Genomic DNA, 26,822 nt, shown 5'->3' on the forward strand with positions numbered 1-26,822 from the left:
GCCAAGCTTATGTAGATTATAAGGTGGAGCAGTCATAATATGACATTAGAACTTTCCCATATTCTTTTCATTTTGCCCTTCTGCTTTCTAAAGGGCATAGAAATTCGAGTACCAGAAGGCTCTGGAACCTAGTATTCAAGAGGGGAGCCAGAGAACTGATGTTTTTAGCCAGCAGTGATTGCCCCCACCCAAGTCTTCCCAATATTGTGACAGCCTGTCTCTCTCACACAGACTTATACAAGGCCCACAGAATTTGCTTTCTGTTGCTCCCTTAGTTGGGATCTTTGTTCTTTTGCAGTGGAATATTTAATCCCAGGCCCTATCTGGGTTTGTTGGTTGGCTTTCTTTTTTTGTATTTTTTATATTCTTTTGCAGTTGCTTCTGATCATTGTACCTTCCAGGGTTGTGAGTGGTTTCTCCTGTTGCTCCTCCTCCTCATGTGGTACGCTGATCAGCTCCTCTCCCCGCCTCTCTTAGAACCTGATTTCACTCCAGCCTGGTGGGACCACCTTTATCTTCAGATGGGAATGGAGTCTGAATGGCCTTCCTGAGAGCAAAGGGAACCCGTTCCTTTGTTTCCTTGTAACCATCCTTGGACCTGACTCAGCAATCAATCTAGCCCTGGAGGAATCTAACCTACCTGATGCAACCCCAAGTTCTCCTCAAAACCAACTCCTGCCCCAGCAACTGAAGTACCTTTCCTCCTGGACCATATGAACTGACCCAGATTTTTCCCTTCTGTGGTGTGTCAAATTATGCCTTGCACCTTGGAAATCCCATGTGAGACTATCCCAAGGTGCTGCATCTTCTACCTCATGGAGTATACTCCCAGAAATTACAGTGTATTTTTCTAGGGGAGTATCTTTAACAAAGCAGATGGATTCTTCTAAATTTGGCAACAATAGGGTTTAGATGGGAGACTTCTGCATGGCAGGATGCCAGTCCTGTCGGTCCTGAAAACATGAGTGACTGGCAGATGCCATTTTGGTCCAAAAAGTTGACTTGCTTGAAATTCAACTTCAAATTAAGCTTTTAATAAGATCAACCTGGGGGCCAATTTGATCTTTCTCTAGGTTGTGTTCTCATGTTTACTCAAAGAGGGACCAAGATGATAGTCATCTGAGGTTGCCATTTTCAAAGGCTGAGGATTTGGAATATTTGTTTCCCTATGAATTTTGGAAACTGGCTTTTCACCTTTGGAGTGACTCTTTGTGAAGCTGTTGCCCTGAGGCCAAAATTAACCAGGGATTTAAAATTGGGCTGGGGACAAGGTGCTAGAGTCTCAGACTCTGAAAAGGTTTCATGAGCCTGAGTGTTCAGTCACTCATGTGTTCAGGTGTATTTTTAAAAGTGTGTATGTGAGATGCATGTACATATATATGTGTCTGTTTCTCAGGAAATAGGAAACTAGAAAAGAAAGATACTATGACCTCAAAAATTAAAAAAAAAAATTTTTTTTGAGCTAGACTAAAAATTAGATAAGTTGCTTTTGTTTACCTGCAAATGAATCATTGTAGAAATATGATCATCTTATGTCATCAACAAAGTTGTTTTCTAGAAGAGAACTGGGAGAATCAAATGAGATATTCAGACTGAGGACTGAGTTGATTTCTGGTTTCTGTGCAGCAGGTACAGGTGTAATGGTTTGACACCTCTCCCTATCTGCTGCCTCCACTAGGCTTTCCCTGAGAACATCCCACAGCAATCCACATGACCTATGGGATGTCCTGTCTTAGATGGAGTTAGTTGGGAGAGACCGGAGACTACCTGCTACTGGGTGAATGAGCTTGACAGGTTCTTTGTTTTCCCCAGTTCTTGTCACAGAGGAAGCAACAGCCAGGAAATTTTCGTGTAGTGACTGCTAAGCTGTAGGTAGCCCCTTAGATCCCTGTCAGTCTCCCTGATTTTGGGTACTAGCTGTATTTCAGCTTTGACAGTAATGCTTTCTAAGGAAGAGAAAGCACCCTGATCCAGGCACTGCCTATTAGCTTCCTGTGCAAAGGCTCCTCACTTCTCACTACCCAGCACTCAGACAGAGCCACAGGGATGCCTTTCTCCCCATGGCTATGATGTTAGAAGACAGGCTGTAATCTCAGGCCTTTACTGTCATCTGAGACTGAGGCCTGGGGCTTAAAGTTTGGAATGCAACACATGAAGGGTTTTTGTATTTTTTAAATGTAAATTTGATTATTTTATTGCTAATTTAAAAATAAATTACTTTCTAATGATTGCAAATCAGTTCTGTCTCTCATCTCCCTGCAAACACTTGGTGATCTGGTGCCACCATGTGGTGGTTTCTGTTCAGGTTTTGGGACTCTGGTGGTTTAGAAAGTTCAATTTTTTGAAAGTGGCTTCACTCCCAAAGAATGCAGTGTAACTGCACTTGAGTTTCAGAGTTGAGGTCCTGCCCACAAAAGAATTTGTTCATTCGTTCAGAGCACCTTGCTATTTTTCTGTGAACACTCCGGGTTCCAGAAGCCAGATCCATCACTCTTCCCTTCTGCTGCTCCTTTTCCCTTTGTACCCTCCTCCATGTTCAGAGGCACCAGTCTTCCTTTAGTCAGAACTATCTCCTTCACAGTGATGTCATTGCTCATGTGCTTTTTCTTTCCTTGTCTGGATGAGCAGAAGAAGATCATGATCATGATCTGCTGTGTTATCCTTGTGATCATCTTGGCTTCCACCATTGGGAGCATATTTTCCTGAAAAAGGTGAGCTGTCATCGGGGAGGAGGGTCAGGTCTGCTTTCACTAAACACTCTTGTGTTCGGGAGCATTCACTGTTTGTTGCCAGTTTCCCTAATCTGTGTGTGATGAGGTGCTAGAATAGGTAAAGAGTAAACTAAGGAAAAGGATGTTTCAGATAAAAATGAGTGGAGCTGGTAGCAGTCAGTGGGAGAGCAAGGAAGAAAGGAGGCAGAAATCTGTCCCATAACTGCACCTGGGAGCAGAATGCTTTGTACAGGTCAAATTGTTGATTCCTGCTGTAAAAATTGAGCCTTGGTGTCTGGGAATGGCAGAATGAGAAAGAATTAGCTCTTGCATTAGGTGGACCCTGAACTGGGGTTAGGATAAGATAGTATAACCTTGTGAATACTGTCTTACCCCTACTGAAGAGGGAGTTATTTGAAAATAAAATACCATGTTCTACAATCTATGATTTTTCCCCTCCATTCTTCTGTTATTTCCTTCTGCCCTCACAGATGGATCTTCGTGGCATTTCCAATCCTTCTCCCCCACCTTTGTGGGGTCATCACTTCACTGCAGACTCCTCATCAGCTACACCTCTTTCCATTAGGCAACTTATTATGACACAAGGCATCAATCAACTACTTATTACGTTATGCAAAGGGAGAATGTATGCAAATATGGAAATGGGAGGGGGAAGGAATGAAGGAACAGAGGGCACAGCAATATGTAGTTGGTTAGGCAAATGGTTTAAAGGAAGGGCCTGCAGGGTACATCAATAGGCATAATGGGTACCTGCTTAGGAGATGACGACTGGAGCTCACACCAACAGGATGGCTGTGGAGAGGCAGTTCCTGTAGCACACCCAGTTCAACAGGGTCTTCTGTGAACTAAGATCAGCACATCTGTTACTTCTGCTTTTAAGCCTCTTCTAGGTCTCACCCTTGACCAACTATATATCTTCTTCCTTCTTCAGGGTCCAACAGTAGTCTTCAAATTGGGAGGTACCAGGCCTTGTCTTGCTCACTGCTCTGTCCCCAGTGCTTAGCACAGTGCCTGCCACTCACAGGTGCTCAAATATCTGCTGACTCAGCGATCTATTATTAAGTTGATTCCACTCATGGATGAGTGCTTGGGATTGACTCTTTAAAGGCATCAATGGGAACCTTTTAAAATTTTTTTTACTTATTTTTTTTTATTGTCAGAAGCTGTGAAAGCTGACAGCCACTGGGCTGATACACTTAACAGCCCCCCCCCCCACCACCCCGTTTTTTTTTGTGTGTGTGTGTGGGTGGTGATGGTGGAGTCCTATTAGAAGATGGTTGGTTGCAGGATGGCAGTTCACTAATAGACCTCCAACAAAAGCAACATGTTTATATCAAGACTGAACCTCCAACAGTCAACATACCATGCTCTGTAGTCCACACAAACAGGTGAAGTGTGAGGTAAGAAAGGAGTAAGTGGTTGCTTGCTTTACTTCTTCGTGGTATGTATTGCAGGCTGAAACTTGGTTGGAATGCACCAGCACAGAAGTGGTCCAGAGGCTGTGTCCAACTCAAGGTTGTTCTGTTCCCCTTTAAAAACTATGTATATGTGAGTTCCAATATGAATGATTTACTTAGTGATTACACTGCAAAAGGATCACTAAAAATACATTAAAAATTCATAGTACATGACTTGTTGAGGACCACCCAACTGTGCAGATGTGCACTTCTGAAAGTCGGTGATAAATTCTTATTTTCTTTTCTGGACATGTAATTTTTTTAAGAAAATGGGATAAAAATGACATTTTTATCAGTGTGCTTTCTATTAATTTTCAAAAGCAAATGGTTTAACATTTCTTGTAATTTGTGTTTCCTTTAGTTTGAATAGGGGCTATAACCGGCTAGCTCTGAAATATGGATTAATCTTGTTATAAACAGGGTGCTGGAACCGTGGGAATTTGAATCACATGGGGTCCTCATTCACCCAGCAGTGGTAATTTGTGTGCCAGATGGCATATGGCACTGTGCTAATCCTGCAGAGACACAAAGAGCCTAACACTCCCCTCCTTGAGACCTCCAGACTAGGAGGCACCATGTAATTTCAACTTTTAAGTTCCTTTGCTAAAAGCTATGTTCCTTGTCATATTGTCCAACATCCCCTCTTTCCAGATTCAAAGAAGATGGGTAGATGGCACCAATAAATATCTCTTGAATCCATTAACCTATTAAGTGTCATTATTTTCTTTGTTACTACTCCAAAAACATTTGTATCTCTAACTAGTAAATGTCATGGAAACTAGTTCCTGAAGTGTGTACACATGAAAAGCAAGGGCGGACATTTTAAGTCAGACTTTCATGAGTGATGAAATGCGAACATCTGTTTCATTCCTGAAGACATTTATTTCACAATCCACGAGAACCAAGAACTTTGTTTTTAATAATCATTCTTAATTTCTTAAGGGATTAAAGGTGACCAATGAGAAGTTATACCCTCAGGTTACACTCTAATTTAAAAAAACAGATAACACACTGCTTCTTAGATATAACCTAAGACATACCCGGAGTCTTTAATGGTCAGGCTGTAGAGAAGAAAAGTGCAGATCCCCCTCTCAGCAGCTCACGTGCATACATTCCTTGTGCTCTCACTACACCCGTTCGGGCATGTAGAATTTGCCCCAGTATCGCCCCTTCTGGGTCAAGTCATATGGGCTCAGTACTTTCCGAATCCCAAGCATGTTGGCAGTGGCTATACGCTCAAAGGTCCAGGGGTTTTGGTTGTTACGTTCTCTTTCTTCTTGATCTTTCCGCATCTTCTCTAGGGTCTCACGACTCACAGACTTTGCTGGGAAGGGCAACTTGTGGGCAGCCTGGTTCAGGAAATGCTGTACCTCTCTGAATTCACATCGCCCACCCATCTCGACTATGAGGCGGCCAGCCTTCACGGGTGTCACATAATGATCAATGGCACCTTTGCCTCCCCCCATGCGCTGTCCAATTCCTTTGCGGGTAATGGGCTTGAAAGGGGCTGGTACTCGCCATATGGCAAACATATTCTTGGGGTCCATAGAGCGGTTGATTGTCAGGCGCATCATTTCAAAATGGCCCCAATGGAGATAACCACCTCCCAATGCCTAAAAGTAAATGAGAGAATTAGAAACACACGGGAACTTAGATGTCTTTAGTGGGTTTTATTATGTCTCCCTTTTTTAGAAACCATGCCTCAAAGATACATATGAAAATGTAAGTTCTTACTAAGAAGTACCATGGAGGAAAAGACTAGCATATGGTAATAAAAGAGTATGGTAGACCCATTCCAGTGGTGAGCCAGGGTAGGCCTCTGAAGAAGTGACATTTAAAGCTGAGGACAAAATAATAAAAACTAGTTAAGGCAAGAGAATGAGTTCCAGGTAGAGGAACAGTTTATGTAAAGACCTGACAAAGTGAAGAGCTTGCTGAATGGGAGTAAAAGCCAGGGTGGCTGGAGAAGTGGGCATGAGGTTCTAAGAGGTCAGCAGGGGCTATTCATGCAGGCTGATGAACTTTGAAATGTCTCCCTGCTGGATGAAACAAAGCCCAGTGCACCTGTTTGTACAGCTACTCAATTAGTTTTTATGGAAGTTACTCAACAAATAAAGGAACAGCTGCCTCATAGCTGAAGTTGTGGATAGTTTTATTTTTACTAAGAGTCTGAAGAGATCTCATGGTCTGGCTGGGCAAATTAGTCTCTCTCCTGCTTTTATATTATGGTAGTTCCCCCAACTCCTTCATAGTTTCTCTTTCTGTGGTTTCAGTTATCCACAGTCAACCACAGTCTGAAAATATTAAATGAAAAAATATGAAGTAAACAATTCATGAGTTTTTAAATTGCACGTTGTTTTGAGCATCAAGATATCCTTTTCCACTCCATTCCACCTGGACATGAATTATCTTTTGTCCAGTATGTAACTGTGCTAATTAGGCCATCTATTAGTCACTCAGTAGCCCTCTAGGTTATTAGATGCACTTGTCATGGTATCACAATGCTTGTACATAGGGTTCAGCACCATCCATAGCCTCAAGCATCCAGTGGGATACTAGGAATGTATCCTTCATAGATAAGGGAGAACCACTGTATTTTCATTCTACATTTAAAAAGATATATGTATACAGGGTACCTAGTAGCCTCTATACATCTGTTTAAAGGGCAGCTAGTATGTGGCATCCCTGTGAGGCACTTCTAATACAGACTGGAGGAAGAGACTAGAATTGAAGACTTTGAAAATTTTGTTTGTTTTTAATCTGTAGCTTCCTTCACTCACCAAAATTGCAAAATTGCCTTCTGTGAACTCAGTAGCTTCAGTTGAAGGTCCCCGTATGTCACTCAAATTTTTAGGTTCTCTTCTTACTTTTGGCACAAGTGGTACCCTTTCAACAAATTTAAGCTTGGACTTTTCAGGGATGGAAATATCTAAAAGGAACACAGACAACCAAGAGTAAGTAAAGCTACATATCTCTAGAAAGAGTTATAACAGTAAATGGTAACTCTTAAGGAGTTACCTTTGGATAATAATTCCAAAGAAATATTACATTCTTCTTGTGAATGCATTTAGTAAAACTGCATTCTTCCAGCTATTGACAATGGTTAACACAATTGCTTCTAAGTCTTTGAAGATAGCAAAGTTTTAACATTGAAGCTAATGTGCATTTTTTAACCCCACTCAGGGGTTAACACCTATTAAAGGAACTGTTTGGAAATCATTATTTCTTTTAATCTTCACAACACTTTTATAGCCTTGGTATTTTTTTTTTAAACATTTAACACACATAAAGGTCAGTTAACTATCTGAAAGTGAATGCATGAGACAAATACATCACTATCACCCAGGTCAAGAAATATAATTTAAGGTAGAAAGTGTTTTTAATCTCTAATTTATAGATGAAGAACCTTAGGCCTGGAGATGTTTTGTAATTTGGTCTAGACTATCCAATTAAAACAGCAAAGCCAGACAATATGATTCTTTTTTAAAAAATAGTTTACTCCATCTCTGGATATTAATGGGATAAAAGCATATTTTATTGCATATAAAAATAACTAAGTTCTTCATCTCTGCCACGTTTTTGTTGGAAAACTTACAACTTAGGAATCTTATCAATCAATGTACTGTCTTTGATATACGTAGAGGCTGTTATGCTGAGACCTGCACAATTCCTAATCTGTGCCTCAGTGTACTGGGTGAGGTTGGGTGGGCACAACCTCAGACCAGACACTTGACTTCTTTATCCTCTTTCCTTGGCAATTTGAGGGGTAGGGAATCAAACATCTTGTCATTTATGTAAAAAAGAATCTGAGTAGTAAAACAAGTATGGCTCCATGATGGAATCATAAAACAGAGGAGACCTCAAAGAATGATATTTGATATAATTATCAGTGGAATTATAAAATTATCACTATTCCAGGTTATAAAAGCTGCCTCCCAGCTTTCTCATGCAGCTAGAAATGAACTTGGTAATGCTTTTGACTGCAAGTCAGTATGTACTTCCCAGAACATAAAGTGGTTTAACAATTACACGTTGAAGACCTTCAGATAGCCACATGCCTTTAATTGTTCTGAGATTTCCAGTATATTAAAAAAGAATGGCAAATTAGTTTACAAAACTGAGGCTTATTGTAAACTTTTATATTTAATACATTAGCACTTTACATAATATTGTTAAATGATTGCATACATGCAATCACCTTTGGAGAGAACATCGAAAGTCCAAATTTGAGGCCAATTAGTTTTGGCTGATTGGACCATGGGCCACATACCAAGAATAGGCTTAGGGGAACCACCCACTGGCTTTTTGCTCCATTAAGAGCAGGGAACTTTTATGGCCCCTCGTTATTTACCTCTGGTGTTTAGAACACCGACAATATAGTATGCCTTCAACGCATTATTTACTGAATGAGTGAATGGGGACAGATGGCACAAGGACACCCAATGTCTTCTATTTTCTACTGGGTTCCATCAGAGAAAAGACCAAGAGGAAAGTGATGGACAAACTCTCACCTTCAAAGGATGGCACCGGAAGCAGAGTCTTTAGGCCAGCACTGGCGGGCAGGGCTGCCCTAGGATCTACAAAAACAAATAAAGTTGAACGAGGCGACAAAGGCAGGGCCAAAGGTACTTTTAACATCGTCTAGAGGGTTCCATTGAATGGGCTCTCAGGCTTCCCTGAAGAAGTCAGCCGGGAGCCACCCCGCCACATGGCTGTGCCCCTTTGGTACGGAACCCTAGAGCCGAGGTGGCGGCGGGAAAGGGCAGCCCCCAACCAGCCGCAGCTAGCAGTTTTTTGGATTTGGAAGAGGCAACACTGGAGGGCGCGGGGGGGCGGGGGAGAAGGGGGAAGTCTTCTTTAGGGACCCAAAGGGACTTCTGACCTGACACGGACACCCGCAGGAGCGGCGCACTGGCGCGAGACAGCAGCCTCCACATGGTCGCGGGCAGCCAGGTTCCCTCCGCTACCACCACAGTTTCGTTCTCCCGGGTCCGGAGCGGCGCCTTAGCGCCAAGTTCATGTGCTCAGGATACTGCTTAGCGTTACCGGAAGTTGTGTCCACGCAGGTCCACTCCGCACAGAGTCCCGCCGGAAGGGAAGAAACCCGAGCCCGGGAGCTTCGTTCCGGCGCTGCTGTCTGCGGGTCAATATGAGTCCCGTCCAGCAACTTGCGCGCGTTTTCTTGGCTTTGTGGCGGTATTCTACCCAATCCCGCGTCTTTTCCGAAGGCGGAAGGGCTCTGAGTGTTCTCCTTTGAGTACCTCACCGTTCAATCCTGGGGTTCGCTTAGCAGTCAGCTCCTTACTACTTACTGCGTTACGCCCCTTCTCGAGGGGAACCCTGGGGAACCACCTTAGGAAGATACCAGGGACCGGTCTTTGGTTTACCGTTTAAGGGTCTTGCAGTGTGTCAGACGAGGACATCCTGTTGTATTAGTCCTCCCAACAATTCCCCGAGACGAGTAAGTCATCCTTGCTTTTCCGATTCCATCCCTAGAGTTAAAGGATTTGCCTTTCTCGGGGTCACACCACAGAAAAACAGCCGAGTCAGGATCTGTGAGCCCAGCGATCCCAGGGAAAGGACAGTAGCTTAAGTTAGTCAAGTTACGGTGAAATAACGTGTCACCGTTCTGGGAGAGTGTTGGGTCAATTATTTTTACGAGCCCGAAGCTGTCTAATAATTGGAATGAGAGAAGATCCTTATCCAAGCTCCTAGGACACAAATGGGATTAGCAAATGGAGACTGATGTCTGTTGTGCTTAAATCATAATAAATCTGCGTGTCGCCTTCCCCTGAAAATTAATGTCTCAAGTAATAGCAGCAGGTAAGACTCGTCGTGCCTGTGGAAGTATTGAGAGGACTCTATTCACAGTTTGATGGACCTGCACGCTGAATCTGTTTCCAAAGAGTTAACAGACTTTATTACATCCACCCCATGACCTCATTTTAACTTGATTACTTCTGTAAAGACCCTGTCTCCAAATAAGATCACATTCCGATGATGGATTGAGGTTTAGGACTTGAGCACATTTTTGGGGGACACAATTCAGCCCACAACAGATGCCATTCCTTGGAAGTCACAAATGGTGAGAGATCACAGGGGCAGACAAGATTTTCCTTGACTGATAAAAGCATTAAGTGGGGGAAATAGACACCCCTTGCCCATTTTGTTTTCACTACTCTCTACCTAAAGCAGGATTGAGCTGGGAGAGGGTAGGAGCTCTGCCTTTGAATGGAATTCATAGTTAAGAATATTACACTTTTGGACATTTTAGGTACTGATATGAGAAAGTTTTCCTTGACTAAAAGTAAAAAAACAATTTTAAAGTTTAATTTTAAGTTGTGGAGTAATGAGAAAATGGCAAGACACAGCAACAGAAACCAGCCTCACAGAGATGGTTGGCTAAAAGTAGTACACTGAAGTTGATTTTCGTTAGCATTTTCTAAGTCCCATTTACTTTAATTTACAAATTGGTTATAGATTAGTTTTCCTTTTTAGAGATGACTAATATCAAGCTTTTTCTCATGTCTTTGATTTTACCCCCCCCCCCCGCACACACACACACCTTTTTTTTTTTTTTTTTTGCAATACTAGGGATTAAACCCAGGTCTTTGAGCATACTAGGTAAGTACACTATGTCTAAACTACATCCCCATTGTAGTTTTTGCATTTGCAATTTGCTTGCTTGTATGTTTTGTCTATATTTTAGTCATACTGTTCATATTTTTTCTTATCAGTTAAAAACTGCTTATTATTTGTTAAATATATTATCTTCTGTGTGGTTGTGCATATTCCAATTTTCTTTTCATTTTTGTCTGCAAAATGACTTAGTTTTTTTTTTTTTTTAAAGGTATGACCATTTCTTTTTCTGCAGTAAGATCTTCCAGGAATTGTACCTCTGCAAGCGTTACGGATTTTATTTTACTGACACAAAATAATGGTATGTATTTATGGAGCATGATGTAATTTTTTAAATTAAAAGTAAGACCTTCTCTTCATCAAAAGAAACCATTAGAAAAGTAAAAAGGGGAACCCATTCACAGTGCAGAAAATGATATTCGTAACACATATACAACAACACATGAAAAATTGCTCAACATAATCAGAAAAAGGATAGACAAGGGAAAAATGGGTAAAAACCTTACTTTACAAAATTGTCAATCTGCTGGAGTTAGGTCTTTTGTAGACCTTTATGCATGTTAGCACTTGATTTTATCTTTTTAATTGGTGTTTTAAATTGGTGCATTACAGTTGTACATAAAAGTATAATTGATTGTGACATGTTTATGAATGCAAATGACATAATTTGGTTTATTTCATTCTGCCGTTCCTCCCCTGTCCAATTCTTCCCCTTTCCCTCTCTGTTCCATTTCCTTTACTTTACTGTTCTCAACTTTATTTTCATGAAATTCCCCTCTCCCCTACTTTTTAAAATTTGTTATTTATCTCTTAACTTCCACATACAAGAAAATAGTTGACCCTTGCTTTTTCCCCACATCTTCACCAACATTTACTGTTGCTTGTATTCTTGATAATTGCCATTCTGACTGGAGTGAGATGAAATCTTAGAGGAGTTTTGTTTGCATGTTAACACTTGATTTTATCTTAACCCTCTAATTGCTAAAGATTTTGAACATTTTTTTCATATATTTGTTGATAGGTTGTATTTCTCCTTCTGTGAAGTGTCTGTGTTCAGTTCCTCTTAGCCCATTTATTGATTGGGTTATTTGGTTTTTTGGTATTAAATTTTTTGAGTTCTTTATATATCCTGGAGATTAGTGCTCTATTTTAGGTGTAGGCGGTAAAGATTTCTCCCATCTGTACATAAATGTTTATAGAAGCTCAACTCACAATAGCTAAACTATGGAACCAACCTAGGTGCCCTTCAACAGATGAGCAGGTAAAGAAAATGTGGTATATATACACAATGGAATATTATTCAGCTTTAAATAAGAATAAAATTATGGTATATGCTGGTAAATGGATGGAACTGGAGAATATTATGCTAAGCAAAATAAGCCAATCCCCCAAAACCAAAGACTGAATGTTTTCTTCAATATGCAGATGCTAATTCGGGGCGGGGGCTAGGGAAGAATAGAAGTACTTTGGATTAGAGAGAGGGGAGTGAAGGGAGGGGAGAGGAGAAGGGATAGGAAGGATAGTAGAATGAGTCAGACATTAATACCCTATGTGAATATCTGATTATACGACCAGTGTGATTCTACATCGTGTGCAACCAAAAGAATGAATAGTTATACTCCATTTATGTATGATGTGTCAAAATGCGTTGGAAAAAAATTCAGGCTTTACCACTGGTGGCCAATAGAGGTCACAAAAGTTCTTTTTATAGTCACTGCAACTTAACCTAAAGCATTAAAGAGCACACACATGTGATTATGAATGGAGGGGGCTGTTACTTTTAATTCTTTTTTTTTTTTTTAATACAGCTAGTGTGTTTGGGTAGGGAGCTTTTTATAAACAATATACATATCTTCAGGAATACAATTCTTAAACCTTTTCTGAACTGAGAGAATTTTTGAGATGTTTCTAGGCCAGACTCCCCATTTTATAGATGAAGAAATTGAGTTTTTAGTTAATGAGAATCTGTCTTGTCCAGGTCACTCAGCTTACTTGCTAGCATGTACAGAATGATTGCTAAAAATATTTTGATTCCATGTCCAGATTTCCTCTCACACCATATCTTCAGGCTATTTTTTTTTTCCAACTGGAAGTTATCTTTTCTGATCTGAAATAATCAGTATATATTTTTATGCCAGGAACTGTGCTAGTTGGTGGAGATATATTGTGGTTCTTTCTCGTGGCACTGTGAGAATGTGTGAGTAGGAATAGTAAAATAGTGAGAAGAACCTTGGAGGAAATGTCAGGTTTTCCCCTTTTAGATACTTTCTGTATATGTGCATCTAGTCTTGATTTTTTTGTTTAGGTTTTTCAGTAATTTTGTGCTACTTTCTTTTTTTTTTAAAAAAAAAATCAGGGATACTAGTCAATCCCCTGATTAACTGTTTCTTCTTAGGTAATTTACTAGTGCTAAAGGACCAAAAGGTAGGAATCAGAAGACAAGAGCGTCATTGCTTGGAAAAATTCTTAAGCTGAATAATTATCTCCAAAGGAATAAGAGTAGAACTCTTTCATCTGTGAGATAATGACAAATGGAAACCAACTAGAAAATGCATTGGCAACCTAGAAAAGACCTCTGAAATGTCTTGAAAAATCGACGTATTTTATAAACTAAATTTATATGACTTCCTGTCTCAAGTACTCACAGGTGAATATATTTCACAGTATTTTCACACTTTTCATTACTTATAGCAGTCACCTTATTTTTATAGTGAATATACACATGGGTACATTTTAAAGCACTTTGTCAAAGCAGAGCTGCAACTTGTGATAGATTCAACTCATTCCTCTGCTCCCAGTCTTGCCAATATACACACACACAGATACACATACAAACACACAGGGTTTTTTGGTTGCCCAATTTATTGTTAAGCAAAAAAGGTGCTTTTGCTTAAAATATTTTTCCTAGGTTCCAGTTGCTCAATTATGTGTTAAATAGCCAAAACTTAGAAAACAGTAAAACAACAACAACAAAAAACAAAACCTCCAAATAACTAGTAATTGTATCAAACAGAGCCACCAAAACACTGGCATGGATGATTCTATAATGTTGTATAGTCTGCTTCATTCACTTGGCTCTATATCATGAATGTCTTTTCAAGTCAGCAAGTATTGAAGGTGAATTATAGTAACCTTTAGTATCCTATTATGTGTCCTATTAAAGTTTGTCTGTCCACGACCCTATTGTTGGATGTATAGATAGCCTCTACTTTTTTCATTTATGTACATTACATGATAAGAGAGACACTTTATTCATCATTCCTGAAGTTTCCTTCTATTACAATGACTGTCCTGGCATTTTTCTGGGACAGAGTGATTTACTTAACAGGTGCGTTGGGGATGAGGACCTGGGTCTGTGTGGTTGGTTCACATCTCTTTCTTCTGGGAGCCACACTGTTACCAGTGAGCAGTTACTTGTTTTTAAGATGCCAGGACAGGAGGACTGTGGCTGGGAAATTCAGTCTGTCTCATGCTGGGGCTCAGTGTCAGGCAGTGCATTGTGACTGCACCTAAGTGTTGTTCTCCAACAGTCACAGTTGATATTTTGATTCTTGTGTATCTTTGCGTCCTCTTATGATTCTTTTCTTTGCATAAATTTCACAATTGGGATTTTGTGTCAAGTTTGAGTACAGTTGTTGGCCCTCAATATCCTCAGGGGATTGGTTCCAGGACCCCAGGGATTCCAAAATCTGTGGATGCTGAAATCCCTTATATACAATAGTGTGATATTTGCATATAATCTATTCCCATCCTCCTGTATGCTTTAAATCCTGTACAGGTTACTTATAATACCTAAGACAACATGAATGCTGTGTGAATAGTTGTTAATGCTATGTTGTTTAGGGAAGAAGAGTTGGTACATATTCCTTACAAATTCAACTGGAAGTATTTTAAATCTGCAATAGGTGGACTCTGCAAATGCAGAGCCTGTGAATATAGAGGGCCAATTGTATATTTTAGGCCTTTTAATACAAATTTTTTATTCTCTAGAAAGTTTGTACCAGTGTTGACTCCTATAAGCAGAGGATAGAATTATTATCGTCACATAATATGTTATATATTTTTATATTATATGTTGTTATAAATATGAATTATATCTATATACTAAATATATAAAATTATATAAAACATATATTTTGAACCTGATTTTACCCAGAGCAAGTAATAGAAACGGAAGGGGAGTTCTGAACCATCTGAGAGTTTTCATATGAAACAATTTTGGCCATTTCATGTATATTTGCTGTACCTACAGGTGTATGTTTATATTAGGTGATTTGAAAAGGAGAATTTGGTACTAGAAACACAAATAGGACGTTTTAAAAATATATCATGAGAGGCATTGGGACTGAATTAGAACAAGATATATTCCATGATTTTATAGTTATGTCAAAATGGATTCTGCTGTCATTTATAACTAAAAAGAACCAATAAAAAATAAAGAAAAATAAAATAAAAACTTATCATTTGTAGAATAGGGAGTGCATTATTTAGTTAATCAAGAAAATCAGAATGATCTCCAAGAAAAGTCAGCTGGACCCTTCCTATCTCCTCAGGTTTAAGTGAGGGCTGGTGGTGATTTTATTGGAAAACGGGACATTTTGTTTTCATGAGTCAGGAATGTTCAGACTCTGGAGAACTTTGCATCATTTATTCCACAGAGTGTTCTTTTGTGTTTTCACCAGAAATAAGAATAGCATAGGTATCCATTTTTTTTTTCTGAAACAAAGTGGAAAAAATTCACCTAGCCTTTGAAGATGTTCAGTAGAAACTAAGCTCACCTCCTTCTTAATACTGAGTGAAATTGGCTGTGATGTGCTCATTGTTGAAGGGAATATAGTCAGCAACTCCTGGAAAGAAAAGAATAAAATGGGGTCATCATGGTGCATGTAATCACCCCTACTTCCCAAATGATCAGCCCATTAAATTTATTTGAGGAATAAAATAACCCTAGTGAGAAGTGGGCACTTTGTTAGTCTGGAAGAAATATGGAATTGGAATTTGGGGAGTTCTTGTTTCTAGTTTCCAGTTTGGTATTTTGTGGAGCATGTCTTAAGATGTGCCAGCCTCTTTTTCCTCCACAAAGAAAATTTTGTTAATAATATTTTCTTTGAAGGGTTATCTTCTGGATTAGAAATAGTGACTGCTGGGTGCCTCATACAGGACCCAACACATAATAATTAAACAACAAATGGTAGTTATTATTAAAATGGCTTATTTCAGCCAAAATTAGGGCATTCAAGAAGTATTTCACTTTTTTGGGGGAAGATTTTGTAAGAAATAGGGATGGACAGTGGGTTGAGAATTTTGTCTTTTAGGACAGGGAAGATAAAAAATGACAGCATCCATTATCTTCCAGGTGCATCATTATCTTCCAGGTAGTTCAGGCAACAGAAACAGTGACAAGTTCAGGCCCATTTTTTTTTTGAATCTCAGAGACCTTTCCCTTTGTCATCCTTCTCTCAGAGAAAGAAAGCAATTGGTAGACAGAAAAATTAGTCTAATATTAGTTCTCAGGGCAATTTTCTGAGATAAAAGAGGTAGGAGAATTGATAATAATAATTACCACTTTTGAATACATGTCATACAAAAGGCCCAGTACTTAAATACATTATTCGTAATCTGCACAGTAACTTAAGAAATTGTTATAGCCATTTCCATTTTATAACTGTGGAGACTGGTCCAGAGAAGATTCATCACTTGCCTAATGCATGTCTTAAATAAAAGAAGGGGATTCTTGCCAAGGCCTGTGCAGCTCCAGGATCTTTGTTATATGCTATGCTACAGTCCTACAAATTCTGACTGGCCAGATTTTGTTAATTATATGACAGATGCTAAGAACAACAGCTTTCCCATTGTGATACTGGATAACAAAGCCTTCTTATCAAGCCACAGCCTTAGCACTGCTGTGACTTTGGCTTTCCATCGCTCTGCATGTTGACAGCGAACATTAGCTTAACCAGGTAACATCATCTTTAGACAAAACCATACACCAGTGCTCTTTAAGTTGGAGACTAACTAATGTTAAGGTTTTGCTGGAGTGTGAGTTTGGAAACCTGGGTTTGATTGTCTTCTTTCTCACATGCTAGATGCCTGCCTCGCACAAGTCCTTTTAATGTCACTAAGATTGTTGCTCCCACTGTAAAAAGAGGGCCACTAATACTTAAAGAGTTAATGTATCTATTGAAGGGCTATATATGTATGTGTGTGTGTGTATATATATATATATGTTTATGGATATACATATCATCTATATTTATGTAATTACTGTATAAATTATTATAAATACATATGTAGTCTCACATTTATTGATTAAATGAATGAACGAATGAAATAAAATAATGGATGTAGCATCCCAACTACAGAAGATATGCTCATCCCTTTTCTTCTCTCACCTTCATTCAAAGGTGTTTTGTCGCTGAGGAATTGCCAGTATGTTTTGTGATTAACATTTTCAGCAATATTGTTGATGGAAGAGACAACAAGGCCCCAAGATGTCATTGTGGTTTCAAATCTAAGAATAAAATAATACATAATTAATACCTCACTTTAGGTCAGGCAATAAGTGGAGGTAAGATGAGGGGACAGAGAAATTCTAAGTTCTTTTAAAGATCAGATAAAATCCTGCTTAAAAGAAAAAGATGCAGATGACTAATGAATATGAAATCAAATGAAATTAAAATGAATGGATTTTTAAAATCAAATTTAAAAAGTGTAAATGCCCACAATGGGTAAAAAATTACATGAATGATGGAATGAATATCTGAGATTGTATATTTGAAAGTTATGAAAATAATATTTTTCAATAATTTTCAGCAAAATGGGAAAATAAGCAATAATGCTAAAGAAAATATGGGATTCATATTTTATAGAAATATCTGTTCCACTTATAGGATGATTACAACTGTTTATAATATGCATAGAAAAAACAAAATTATAAAAAATATTAACAGTGGTTATATTGTGAACGGACTGTAGATTTGTTTTCTTCTTTATGCTTTTTCCCTCCTAAATTTATTATGTATATTTATTATATTTACAATCAGAAAAAGAAAAGTCAGGCAACATTAAAGCTAAGCTTAGAGAAGAACAGTATATTCAGAAGGTTTGAAAATCAATCTCCTTTTTTCTTTCCATGAGTGGGCACTTTCCCTTGGCTCATTCTAAACAGACTTACCTATTTTTCTTTATTGTTTTCTCTTTGCAAACTATAAGCATTCCCCAAAGTTTAGCTTTTTCCTCCATGATTTATTCCTGTATTCTGCTCTTCCCTGACAGGAGAGTGGAAAGAACATGAGCTTCAGAGCCAGTCACATCTGAGCTTAGCTCTCCACGCTGCCAGTTACGCATTATGTGATCTTAGGAATGTTCCTTAGTTTCCTTGGGCCTAGGGTGTCATCTGTAAAATGGGAAATATTAGAGCTGCCTCATGTTTTTTGGGGGGCATGTGTCTGCCACCCACTGCATAGTTCCTTAACTTTGTCGTCTCTATAAGATTATTTTCCGATCTCTTTTGCCTATCTTGGTGTCTTTTTCCAAGGACTTCCTCTAAATGTCTCCAGTGTTTCAAGTTGGAACACATATGTTTTTAAACCAGTCTGGTTTTTTTCTGGAAGATATTATTTTTGACACTCCCATCAATAGTTTTGGGGCATTCTCTTGCCTTCCACTCCCTGTCACTGCACAGTCTTCCTTGGTGTGGTTCATGTCAAGGAAGTTCACCTAGGAACTTCCTTGGTGTGGTTCCTAGGTGAGGTAAATGTTACTTCACACTTCATTACTGTAGCTATCATAGGTTTTGTGCTTGCCTCCTCTTCTCACAGTCCAAGGACCATTTTACAACACGGGTCTCCTTACACAAAAACTTGTAATGCTTATCTACAATATGAAAGCTGATCTCCTTAGCCTGGGACTTCAGACTTTTTACACTGTTATTCAACCTAAACACTTAATTTAGCCCTGTATTCTCTCCTCTATGAACACTAGTCTATTCACTAACCCCAGATTGTGCACTCGTATCTCAAATGCTTTGTTATAGCACAGATTCCACATCTTCCTAAATAGTACCTAGTTGTTGGGGCCCAACAAAGCCATGGAGTCTGAGTCTTCTAATCCACAGTGGACTCTCCTTGATCTGTATGACTTAACATTGACTCATTTGACTTATATTGACATGTATGATTTAAATTTTCATGAGCTCCTCAAGGGGCTATTATAAAAGCATATTAAATTAGCAGAAGGAATACAAGTAAGGATACGGAAGGGAGAGAAAGAGAAGGTATTTGAGGGCAGGACTAGGAGAATGGCAAGCAACACTCACAGCACTCACTTGAACATGGAATTTTTGCGCTGTGCTTCTTCTAGGACAACCAGTAACACTGATCCATTTCTCACACTAACTGGGATGGTCACATTGAAGAGCAGCTCTACCCCTCTCAGCTGGTTGTTTATGGTATATGTGACAGTGATATTAGATGCTGAGGTTGGGACAGGGAAAGGGTAATTGGGTAGAGTTGGTTGCGCCTCATGATCTGTGAAGAGTGAAGATATAAAATACGTCAAAGTTTATGGGGTTTCTGTGGTTGGTGTGAAGTCTGTTACTGAAAACTTATCCCAGAAACATTTCAAGCAAGTAATAAGTTTCAGACCATTTAACAAGGTACTTGGACAACTAGTGTAGAATCCTGGCAAAGACTCTATGGCCAACTTGTTAAAGTTGGGAAATCATTGGGAAACAGCCCAAGGAGTTAGGTGAGTGTAAATATTCAATATGGTTGGGAACAGTTTTCTTAATTTTGGTCTCTGTAGATTCTGTGTTGAAATGGACAAGAAGTTTATAATCTCTTCTTAGGAAGTTAATTTAAGAGAATAATACTTTATGTTGGTATTTGACTAGAAAGAAGAGCTAGAAATCCATACCAGTACTATCTCTGGAGTATACAATTTTAATGAAGGATCCCTACTTTCTAAACACACATTTCTTCAATATTTGAATTTATGTATTTCTGTATTGTATTTATGATTGGATAAAATAAAGATATTTCAAATTAAAAAGTAGCATGCTATGTTTCCACTCCATCCCTTTGGTGTTCTGTGAGCATCAAGCTTTCATAATTAGATGGCTAAAATGTCAACTCTTTTATCTTAGGCCTCCCAAATAAAATCAATAATTGGTCATCTTTTTTTGCTTTTGCACTGTGTATGGATTTAATTTCTATTTAATATTTGTTTCATTATTCCAAATATTATAGTTTTTGTGTATTTGTCTCCTACTCTGTAAAAAGCAGATATGATAAGATATGCATAATGTTTGGAGGTACATTTGTCAAATGAATGTGAAGCTATTTGGTTGTTCAGACTATAGCCCTCCCTTCTCTAGCATCCCACAAAATGCTTTGTCCAGAGTTGTTTTCAATAAATGTATGCTGAATGAAGTAGACATGGGGCTGAATTCTGAGGTTTGAATGGTATGGCTGTATGCTAACATATGCTTTTGGGAATTTTAAGACAGATGTGGCTCTCTTCATGTGGGAGGAAGACATACAAAGCCTACATGCCACTTAACTTTGACCTACATTTCATCTTGACATAAGGTGCTGACTTATGACATAAGTAGAGGTAGATATTAAGAGTTCTTACCAGGACCACAGGTCACTTGGGGTATATCTAGGTATGTCTTGCCTTTCAGAGAAGGAAGGATTTGGGCAATGGACATGGGGTTTTGGAATTTCCCCTGCTTAATCTTATCCAGTATTATATTCATAGTCTTCTCACAGTCCCACTTCTTGTTAGGTTGCTCAGGTGTCACTGAGAGGGCCTGGGACAAGAGGGAGAGAGGGGAGGAAGAGAGGAACACGGGGAGAAAGAGAGAATGAAAGAGAGAGAGAAAGATTAGGTATAGCTTTACTTACATGCCTTGTAAGGGATACACAGCTCTGGGAACTATATTTTTCTTCCTCAGTGCTACACTTCTACCACTTAGCGCAGTATCTGTCACATATTAGTCACAAAACAAAGACCGGTGAGATGGTCAGATTCAAGGAACACCAGTAGGGCTGCCATATTTATGAGCAGACTTTGGGTGTAAAGTGAGGGTGAGAGTGGGCAAAGCCAACTCCATTGGGAGCTGTGATTTAGAAAAACCTGGCCATATACATGTAGCCGACTTCCCTTGTTTTGTGTTGTCATGTGCACCCTCGGGTGGACTTTCCCGATGACTGGTGATACATGAACTATTTAATCTTTCTCTGACATATAGGTAGTTGGGGAGAGAAACACTTCTTTTTCCTGTTGGGGTTTTTCAGCTGGGACTGTGTGAGTGCACACTGAGTCATCATCTTCCTGAAATACTTTGAAGAAGCCATGTAGTAGGGGAGAATGAGGGAAACCATGCTGAGATGAGAAAAAAAGGTGGTCCATGATATCATGGTTTGAACCCTTTATTCTGATTATTCCTGAGACCACCTAATGTAGCCTTGGAATTTCAAGTGTATATGATATTCCCATTTTTTTTAGCAAAATGATTTGTAGTTCAGTTTACTGAAAAATGAGTCTTGATTAACAGACCAACCAATTCACTTAACATTGTTGAGTTTTTTATCTAATGGGTTAAATAAAAGCATAATTCCTGCTTGACAATTTCAAATTGACATTTGAAATTCTATGGGCTAATATTTAAAAGGATTTTGTAATGTGATGTACAAACTATCATTACCACATTCCTTCCTTTACAGTTGTGCTGGCTAGGGCCACCAGAGCACGTTAAAGGGCTGGGATTGCTGATGACTGGTTTGCCTGGAGCTGGTTATGGGGAATGGAAGAAGGTAGAGATGAGTCAGAAATGGTTCTCTCAGCTAGAGAGAGTGGTATGGACACTTAGACAGTTGTGACGTGTATGACCATACTGTTATCTTTGGCAAGCATGAACCATAGATCTTGCTGCAGGTGACTTTACAAAGCAGTTTGGTTTAAGAAGTATCAGATAGATACTCCTCAGTAACAATATCCCCCCAAATTCTGCTAAGTAAGAGTCACCAATGCCAATACTCTATATTGTTAAGCTATTATATGTCATTAATAACTATCATGAAGGGGTTTATGAGATCCCTTATCAGTGTAAGTTCTATCTGAGGAAGCTTAAAGTGATAGCATTTAGAGAGAAATGTTGGAACAGAGGAAATGCCTTGAGAGTGCCACTGGGAAGGGAGAGGGTAGCTTGAGCAATGTGAAGGGAATCATCATCTTGGAAGAGGGAGAACAAAGGCTAAAAAGATTTAATATTATTAGCACTGCTGTTCTTCTGGGAGAGACCATGAACAGTGAGTGATCGTGAAATTGCATCTGTGATTTTTTTTTTTTTGTACATCACATTTCTTTTAACTTAGTTGCAATTTCGCTATTGTAGATAAAATGAAATTCCAAGAAATTCAGTATTTGTTCAAGATAGTGGGAAGATCTGGGATTCAAACCCAAGTTGTTATAGCTGCAGAACCCTTTGATCTCAATACCAGAACATTTTAGATTAGATGGAGGTTATATATTAGATATCTGCTGACTTCAGATAGAGTCACTGCCTGAGTAAACTCCAGGTGGGCAGCGTCTTAACTGAGAAACCCACATGGTCTGTGGTGTTTGGGTTTGGAGGAGGTCCTGCCTTTCCACAGGAAAAGCTTTAGTTCCCAGGTACAGCTTATCAGAGTATAACTAACAGATGATAAGATCTGAAACAGAATTCATAAGGCAAATTTACAAAATAAACACTTCTCTATCAGGCATTAGGTTGAAGCAAGATTATTTTAGTTGAGTCATGACTTTCTTCCCTCTACCCCCACCAATTCTTATGCTCATTTCTTTCAGACTACCTGTTTTCTTTCAAGGAGTTTTCTAGACCTGAGTACTGGGGATTCTCTTGTATGATTGACGCAACCATGGAAAATATCCAGTGCTTTGTATAGTGACAGACTCTTATTAACCATGACATGAAAACTGACTTGATTCTTATTTGTCAATACTAAACATTGGAATGGGAATTTGTTTTTATTCTTATGTTTAACATTAACTGATACTTAGGTTGTTTATGTCCTTTACTAATTTTTAATGTCTGGAGAATACCAATATCAGCATTTATTTTCTCAGGAGACAGTTTCCTTTTAGTAGCAGTCCAGAGCTAGATTAGGTTTAGTGCTGGCATCCTAACTCCAGCATTCTCCCTTTCCTGACTTGGAGAGTTCATGTGCAGCTTTTCTCTTAATCCCATAAGATATTTTGAGACTTCAGAGCATAAATTTCTCAGTATAGATCAGAGGATTTAGCCACAGGTGGCTTTTTAATATCCTGAGTACATCTGCATTCCACAGAGGATGCTGCCTTAATCAACTAGGATAGGGAGAAGGTGTTGTCAGAGCTATCAAGCAACATCTTACCAAACCCAAGTTTGGAAATATATACTAGGGAGTGTAGGACTGAGTGTGGGCTTGGTAACAGATAGACTGGCTCTACCATTTATGAGGGAATTTTTTGAGTCAATTTTAGATTATTTTCATTAACCATTTAAAATGAAAATTGACCTTTTTTGGATCAAGACAAAGGGCAAAAAAGAGCATTTGGCTGGCAAGATTGAATCAGAAAATTCAATTTTTTTGAGGACCTGCTTTAATATTATTATGTACACATCAAACTTTAAATCATTATTACTATGACTAGTAAACTTGTCATTTCTTGAATTTATTTATTTCATTTTTTCCCAAGGAAGGAAAATAAATTCATATAGATTTGTTTTCATACTTTATCTATGAGATAAGGGAGAATTAACACTTACCTGCATTTAACCAGTGGAGAAACTGAGGCACAGGTGCCATTAGAAATCTACTTCAAAGTTGGGCTTTTCCAGAGATGTCAGCAGACATCTGATCTCTTGATCCTACAATCTGGGCTTATTGGCTTGGACTCGATCAAGGGCATCCAAGACGTATTTACCTGCATGGCAAGGCCAGTACTGTAGATGTCTCCAATGATGCCATTGTCTTTGATCCGATTGCTGATGTTCTCCACAATATTCTTTAGTACCTGACCAAACAGGGCTCTATAGCTTTCATCGGAACCTACAGGGATCTTGTTGTACATGCAGGTCAGAGCCAAGGTTGCCACTGCTCCCGTGTCTGTAAATCACAGAGGGGACAGACCTACCACCATCATTGCCACCACTGCATTTTGAACAGCTAACATTTACATGTGCTCATGGAGTTCTAGTTACATGATTTCACTTAGTCCTCAGGATAATCTGTGGAATAGGAAACTGTACTTAACTTCCTTAAGAGATGGGGAAATGGGGGGTCTGAGAAGTTAAATAACTGCCCAATCCTACACAACCAGTAAGCAGCAGGGCCACAACTTGAACCTAGATCTCTGCACCTTTACAGCTCATACTTTCCATTAATGTAGACTGGTGGTATGTTCAATCCCATGCTTTTTGTCCAGTTTTTATCTTTCCAAAAATCCACCATTTTTGAAAATCTGACCATCACCACATTTCAGTGAAGTCTTCTCTGTCAGTTGCAGCCTCTTTTCTGAACTCATTTAGCATTTGTTGTTTTGCCTGTTCTGCGATTTCAGCACCCTCTGCTGTGTTTTGTGGCTGTTACGCTCTGTGAACACTTGAATGATGGGAACTTTGCATCCCCCAGAGCACTCGGCACAGGGACTTTGCCATTATTAGTGTGTGATAAACCTGTGTGGACTGAATGAGGAAGCTCCGATGTGACAAGACCAGAACAAATGGAAAACTTGCCAGATAACATTTTTTTATTTTACTGATCTTTTCCTCCTACCCCAATCTCCACCTGAAAGTCATGTAACTTCATTCCGGGTGATAGTGTTATTAAAACCCAGAGGCAAAGAAGTCCAGAGTTTCTGGATTGGCTGAGATGCCCCAGAAATGTGTGAAGTTCGAGGATGAAAAGGGAGATGCGTCTGTTCTTGATCCAGAGAAGGGCCCAGAGTACATTTACCTGCTTGTTGATAGAAATTGATATGCGACAGGTTTCTGATGAGGCATGAATAAAGGGCAAAGCCTGAGATAATGCTACTGATGAGAGAGTGGCAGAGAGCCATGACGGTGACCCCTACAGAGAAGAGATCATTACACCCTGAGGAATGGACCAAAGAAGGATGTGCAAGGAGAAAGCTTCCATGCACTAGCAGCTGAAAGCTTTCAGAATGAAGGAATAAGATGGTCCCAGTGTTTCTTGAGGCCGGGAACATTATGGGTTAGACAGTTGCTATTTAATAGAAAGAGGATATTTGGATGTAATAAGGAGAAGCATTAGGAAAATTGAGTGTGGAAGCATTAGCAGCAATTAAAGATGGTGCAGGGCAGGGCTGAAGCAATGCATCACTTTGGAAGTAATCCCTACACTTGGGTGACATGTTTATTGTTCCCAGTGGAGGTTCTGTAGCTGCTAGACATTTCAAATATAGTAACATGTTTCTACGTGTTACTATCTCCCCTTCCTTCATTATTCCCTAACTCACATATCCAACAAACTTTGCTAAATGTCTCCCATCTGCACAAGCTTGCATGGTTCTCAGGTTCTTCAAGGTCCTTACTTCCTTGTCCAGCTTCATCACTAAGCACATTGTGCCTGTGATGTTCTCAGCTTAGGGCAGTGTCTGATGGTGGCCACTTACCCACGTTGAAGGGAGAGGTATTGGACAGCAGGGTCTTGGCAAAGCGGACTGCTATTGGCAAGGTTGATTCTGAGTTCTTCTGGCACAGTGCCAAGATTGCCAGACTGGGCCCATAGAAAGCTGTCACTTGGTCATTAGGGCCTCAAGAGGGAATAAAGAGTCTTTGTTAGACTAACATTCCTTATGCTCGAGACATTTATGAAGAAGGAAAAACTGAATTTTTAAAATAGAAATTGCTAGAACACTTCTCCCTAAAGAAAGAGTATTGGCAAAGGGTAACTTCAGTGTTTTTCAGAATATCATCTGGCAATTGAACAGAATAAAAGGGATGATGGGATGATGCTGTTTCCAATGAGTGTGAACAGTCTGTTGACTTTCTAGTTTTTTTTTTTTTTTGACTGAGGAGTGAATCTGTCACTGGTGGAATTATCAGAGAAGGTGACAGTGTAACTCTCCCCACCTCTACTCTTTTCCTTTCTGGGTTTAAAATTTTCAGGAAAGAGACTCTGTGCTCATTCTCCCCTCCCTTCCCATGAGGTCTTACTTGAAGGTGCCCACTTCTCCATTTGCTTTTGCAGAACTGACACTTTACTCCCAGGGTCTCGGCAGGAGGAGGTGAGGGCCATAATGGTGAGGGCGAGCTGCCCAGTGGTTAGGTCTGCAGAGGAGCAAACAGAGAAGTGACATAAGGCATCCTCAGGGGAGGGATCACCAGGGGTAGGGCTGAGCATATCCAGGTCATTTTGATTTTTTAAACTTATGTACTCACATAATTTTTTGATATTTCTGAAGAAATATATATGGAAAAATACTTAAGGGAGTATTGAATCTAGTATCTTTTGTGTGATCCATGACTCTGCCAATAATCCCTGGTATCTAGTTTAAAAAGCAGCAAGAACACTCACACAAGTTTCTCTATGAAAATATGGAACTGCAGAATAATTTAAAATTTGTTATTGAACTTGGGCCTTAAGGTGACTCCTGTGAGGTAGGCAGAAGAGACATTGTATTGTCATTGTCATTGCTATTAGTTGTGGCATTATTGTTATTAGAGGGTGAGGTGAGATTGAGTCACATTCAGTGATTTGTTCAAGGTCACAGAGTAGCTGGCATGTGATGGCTCATGCCTGTAGTACCAGTGACTCAGGAGGTTGAGACAGGAGGATTGTAAGTTTGAGGTCAACCTGGGAAACTTAGACCCTGTCTTAAAAAAGGGCAGGGGATGTAGCTCAGTGGTAGAGCACTTCTGGGTTCAATCCCCAGTGCCCCCCCCCCGCCAAAAAAAAAAAAAAAAAAAAAAAAAAAAAAAAAA

The 26,822-nt window shown here is 39.3% G+C and overlaps 3 protein-coding genes and 1 long non-coding RNA gene across 7 annotated transcripts in view; 2 read left to right on the plus strand and 2 right to left on the minus strand.

The window, feature by feature from the left end:
- Stx3 (syntaxin 3) overlaps positions 1-2,235 on the plus strand; it is a 43,192-nt gene extending 40,957 nt beyond the window's left edge. For 2 of the 3 annotated variants that reach the window (XM_048788908.1, XM_048788907.1), the window contains one exon: positions 478-2,235. In XM_048788908.1, the coding sequence (XP_048644865.1) occupies positions 478-717 (240 nt within the window). In that variant the 3' untranslated portion in view covers positions 718-2,235. The remainder of the gene's footprint in view (positions 1-477) is intronic. The other variant, XM_015478006.2, reaches the window with a different exon arrangement.
- A 2,816-nt stretch (positions 2,236-5,051) lies between these two features.
- Mrpl16 (mitochondrial ribosomal protein L16) lies at positions 5,052-9,256 on the minus strand. Its single transcript, XM_015478007.2, has 4 exons — positions 9,072-9,256; positions 8,701-8,766; positions 6,970-7,118; positions 5,052-5,802 (listed from the first exon to the last, which is right to left on the minus strand). The coding sequence occupies exons 1-4, from the start codon at positions 9,124-9,126 to the stop codon at positions 5,317-5,319; spliced, it is 756 nt and encodes a 251-aa protein (XP_015333493.1). The 5' UTR covers positions 9,127-9,256; the 3' UTR covers positions 5,052-5,316.
- A 66-nt stretch (positions 9,257-9,322) lies between these two features.
- LOC125612121 overlaps positions 9,323-26,822 on the plus strand; it is a 53,550-nt gene continuing 36,050 nt past the window's right edge. For both annotated transcript variants that reach the window (XR_007342441.1, XR_007342442.1), the window contains exons 1-2: positions 9,323-10,813; positions 11,064-11,129. This is a non-coding gene — a long non-coding RNA (uncharacterized LOC125612121). The remainder of the gene's footprint in view (positions 10,814-11,063; positions 11,130-26,822) is intronic.
- Cblif (cobalamin binding intrinsic factor) overlaps positions 15,496-26,822 on the minus strand; it is a 13,315-nt gene continuing 1,988 nt past the window's right edge. Inside the window, exons 3-9 of the mRNA XM_015478008.2 lie at positions 26,055-26,168; positions 25,511-25,651; positions 23,801-23,982; positions 20,465-20,642; positions 19,155-19,356; positions 17,221-17,339; positions 15,496-15,675 (exon numbers count right to left, since the gene is read on the minus strand). Of these exons, the coding sequence (XP_015333494.1) occupies positions 15,614-15,675; positions 17,221-17,339; positions 19,155-19,356; positions 20,465-20,642; positions 23,801-23,982; positions 25,511-25,651; positions 26,055-26,168 (998 nt within the window). The 3' untranslated portion in view covers positions 15,496-15,613. The remainder of the gene's footprint in view (positions 15,676-17,220; positions 17,340-19,154; positions 19,357-20,464; positions 20,643-23,800; positions 23,983-25,510; positions 25,652-26,054; positions 26,169-26,822) is intronic.

Source organism: Marmota marmota, unplaced genomic scaffold (assembly GCF_001458135.2).
Source record: "Marmota marmota marmota unplaced genomic scaffold, marMar, whole genome shotgun sequence".
Lineage (NCBI taxonomy): Eukaryota > Metazoa > Chordata > Mammalia > Rodentia > Sciuridae > Marmota > Marmota marmota.

Bases quoted from the DNA above. Each gene is read 5' to 3' on its own strand.
- Mrpl16 (XM_015478007.2), bottom strand. From the start codon at position 9,126: ATGTGGAGGCTGCTGTCTCGCGCCAGTGCGCCGCTCCTGCGGGTGTCC. The intron at 8,767-9,071 runs GTCAGAAGTCCC...TTGTTTTTGTAG, and splicing joins CCTGCGGGTGTCCGTGTCAG to ATCCTAGGGCAGCCCTGCCC. The intron at 7,119-8,700 runs GTGAGAGTTTGT...TGTTCCTTTTAG, and splicing joins TCCGGTGCCATCCTTTGAAG to ATATTTCCATCCCTGAAAAG.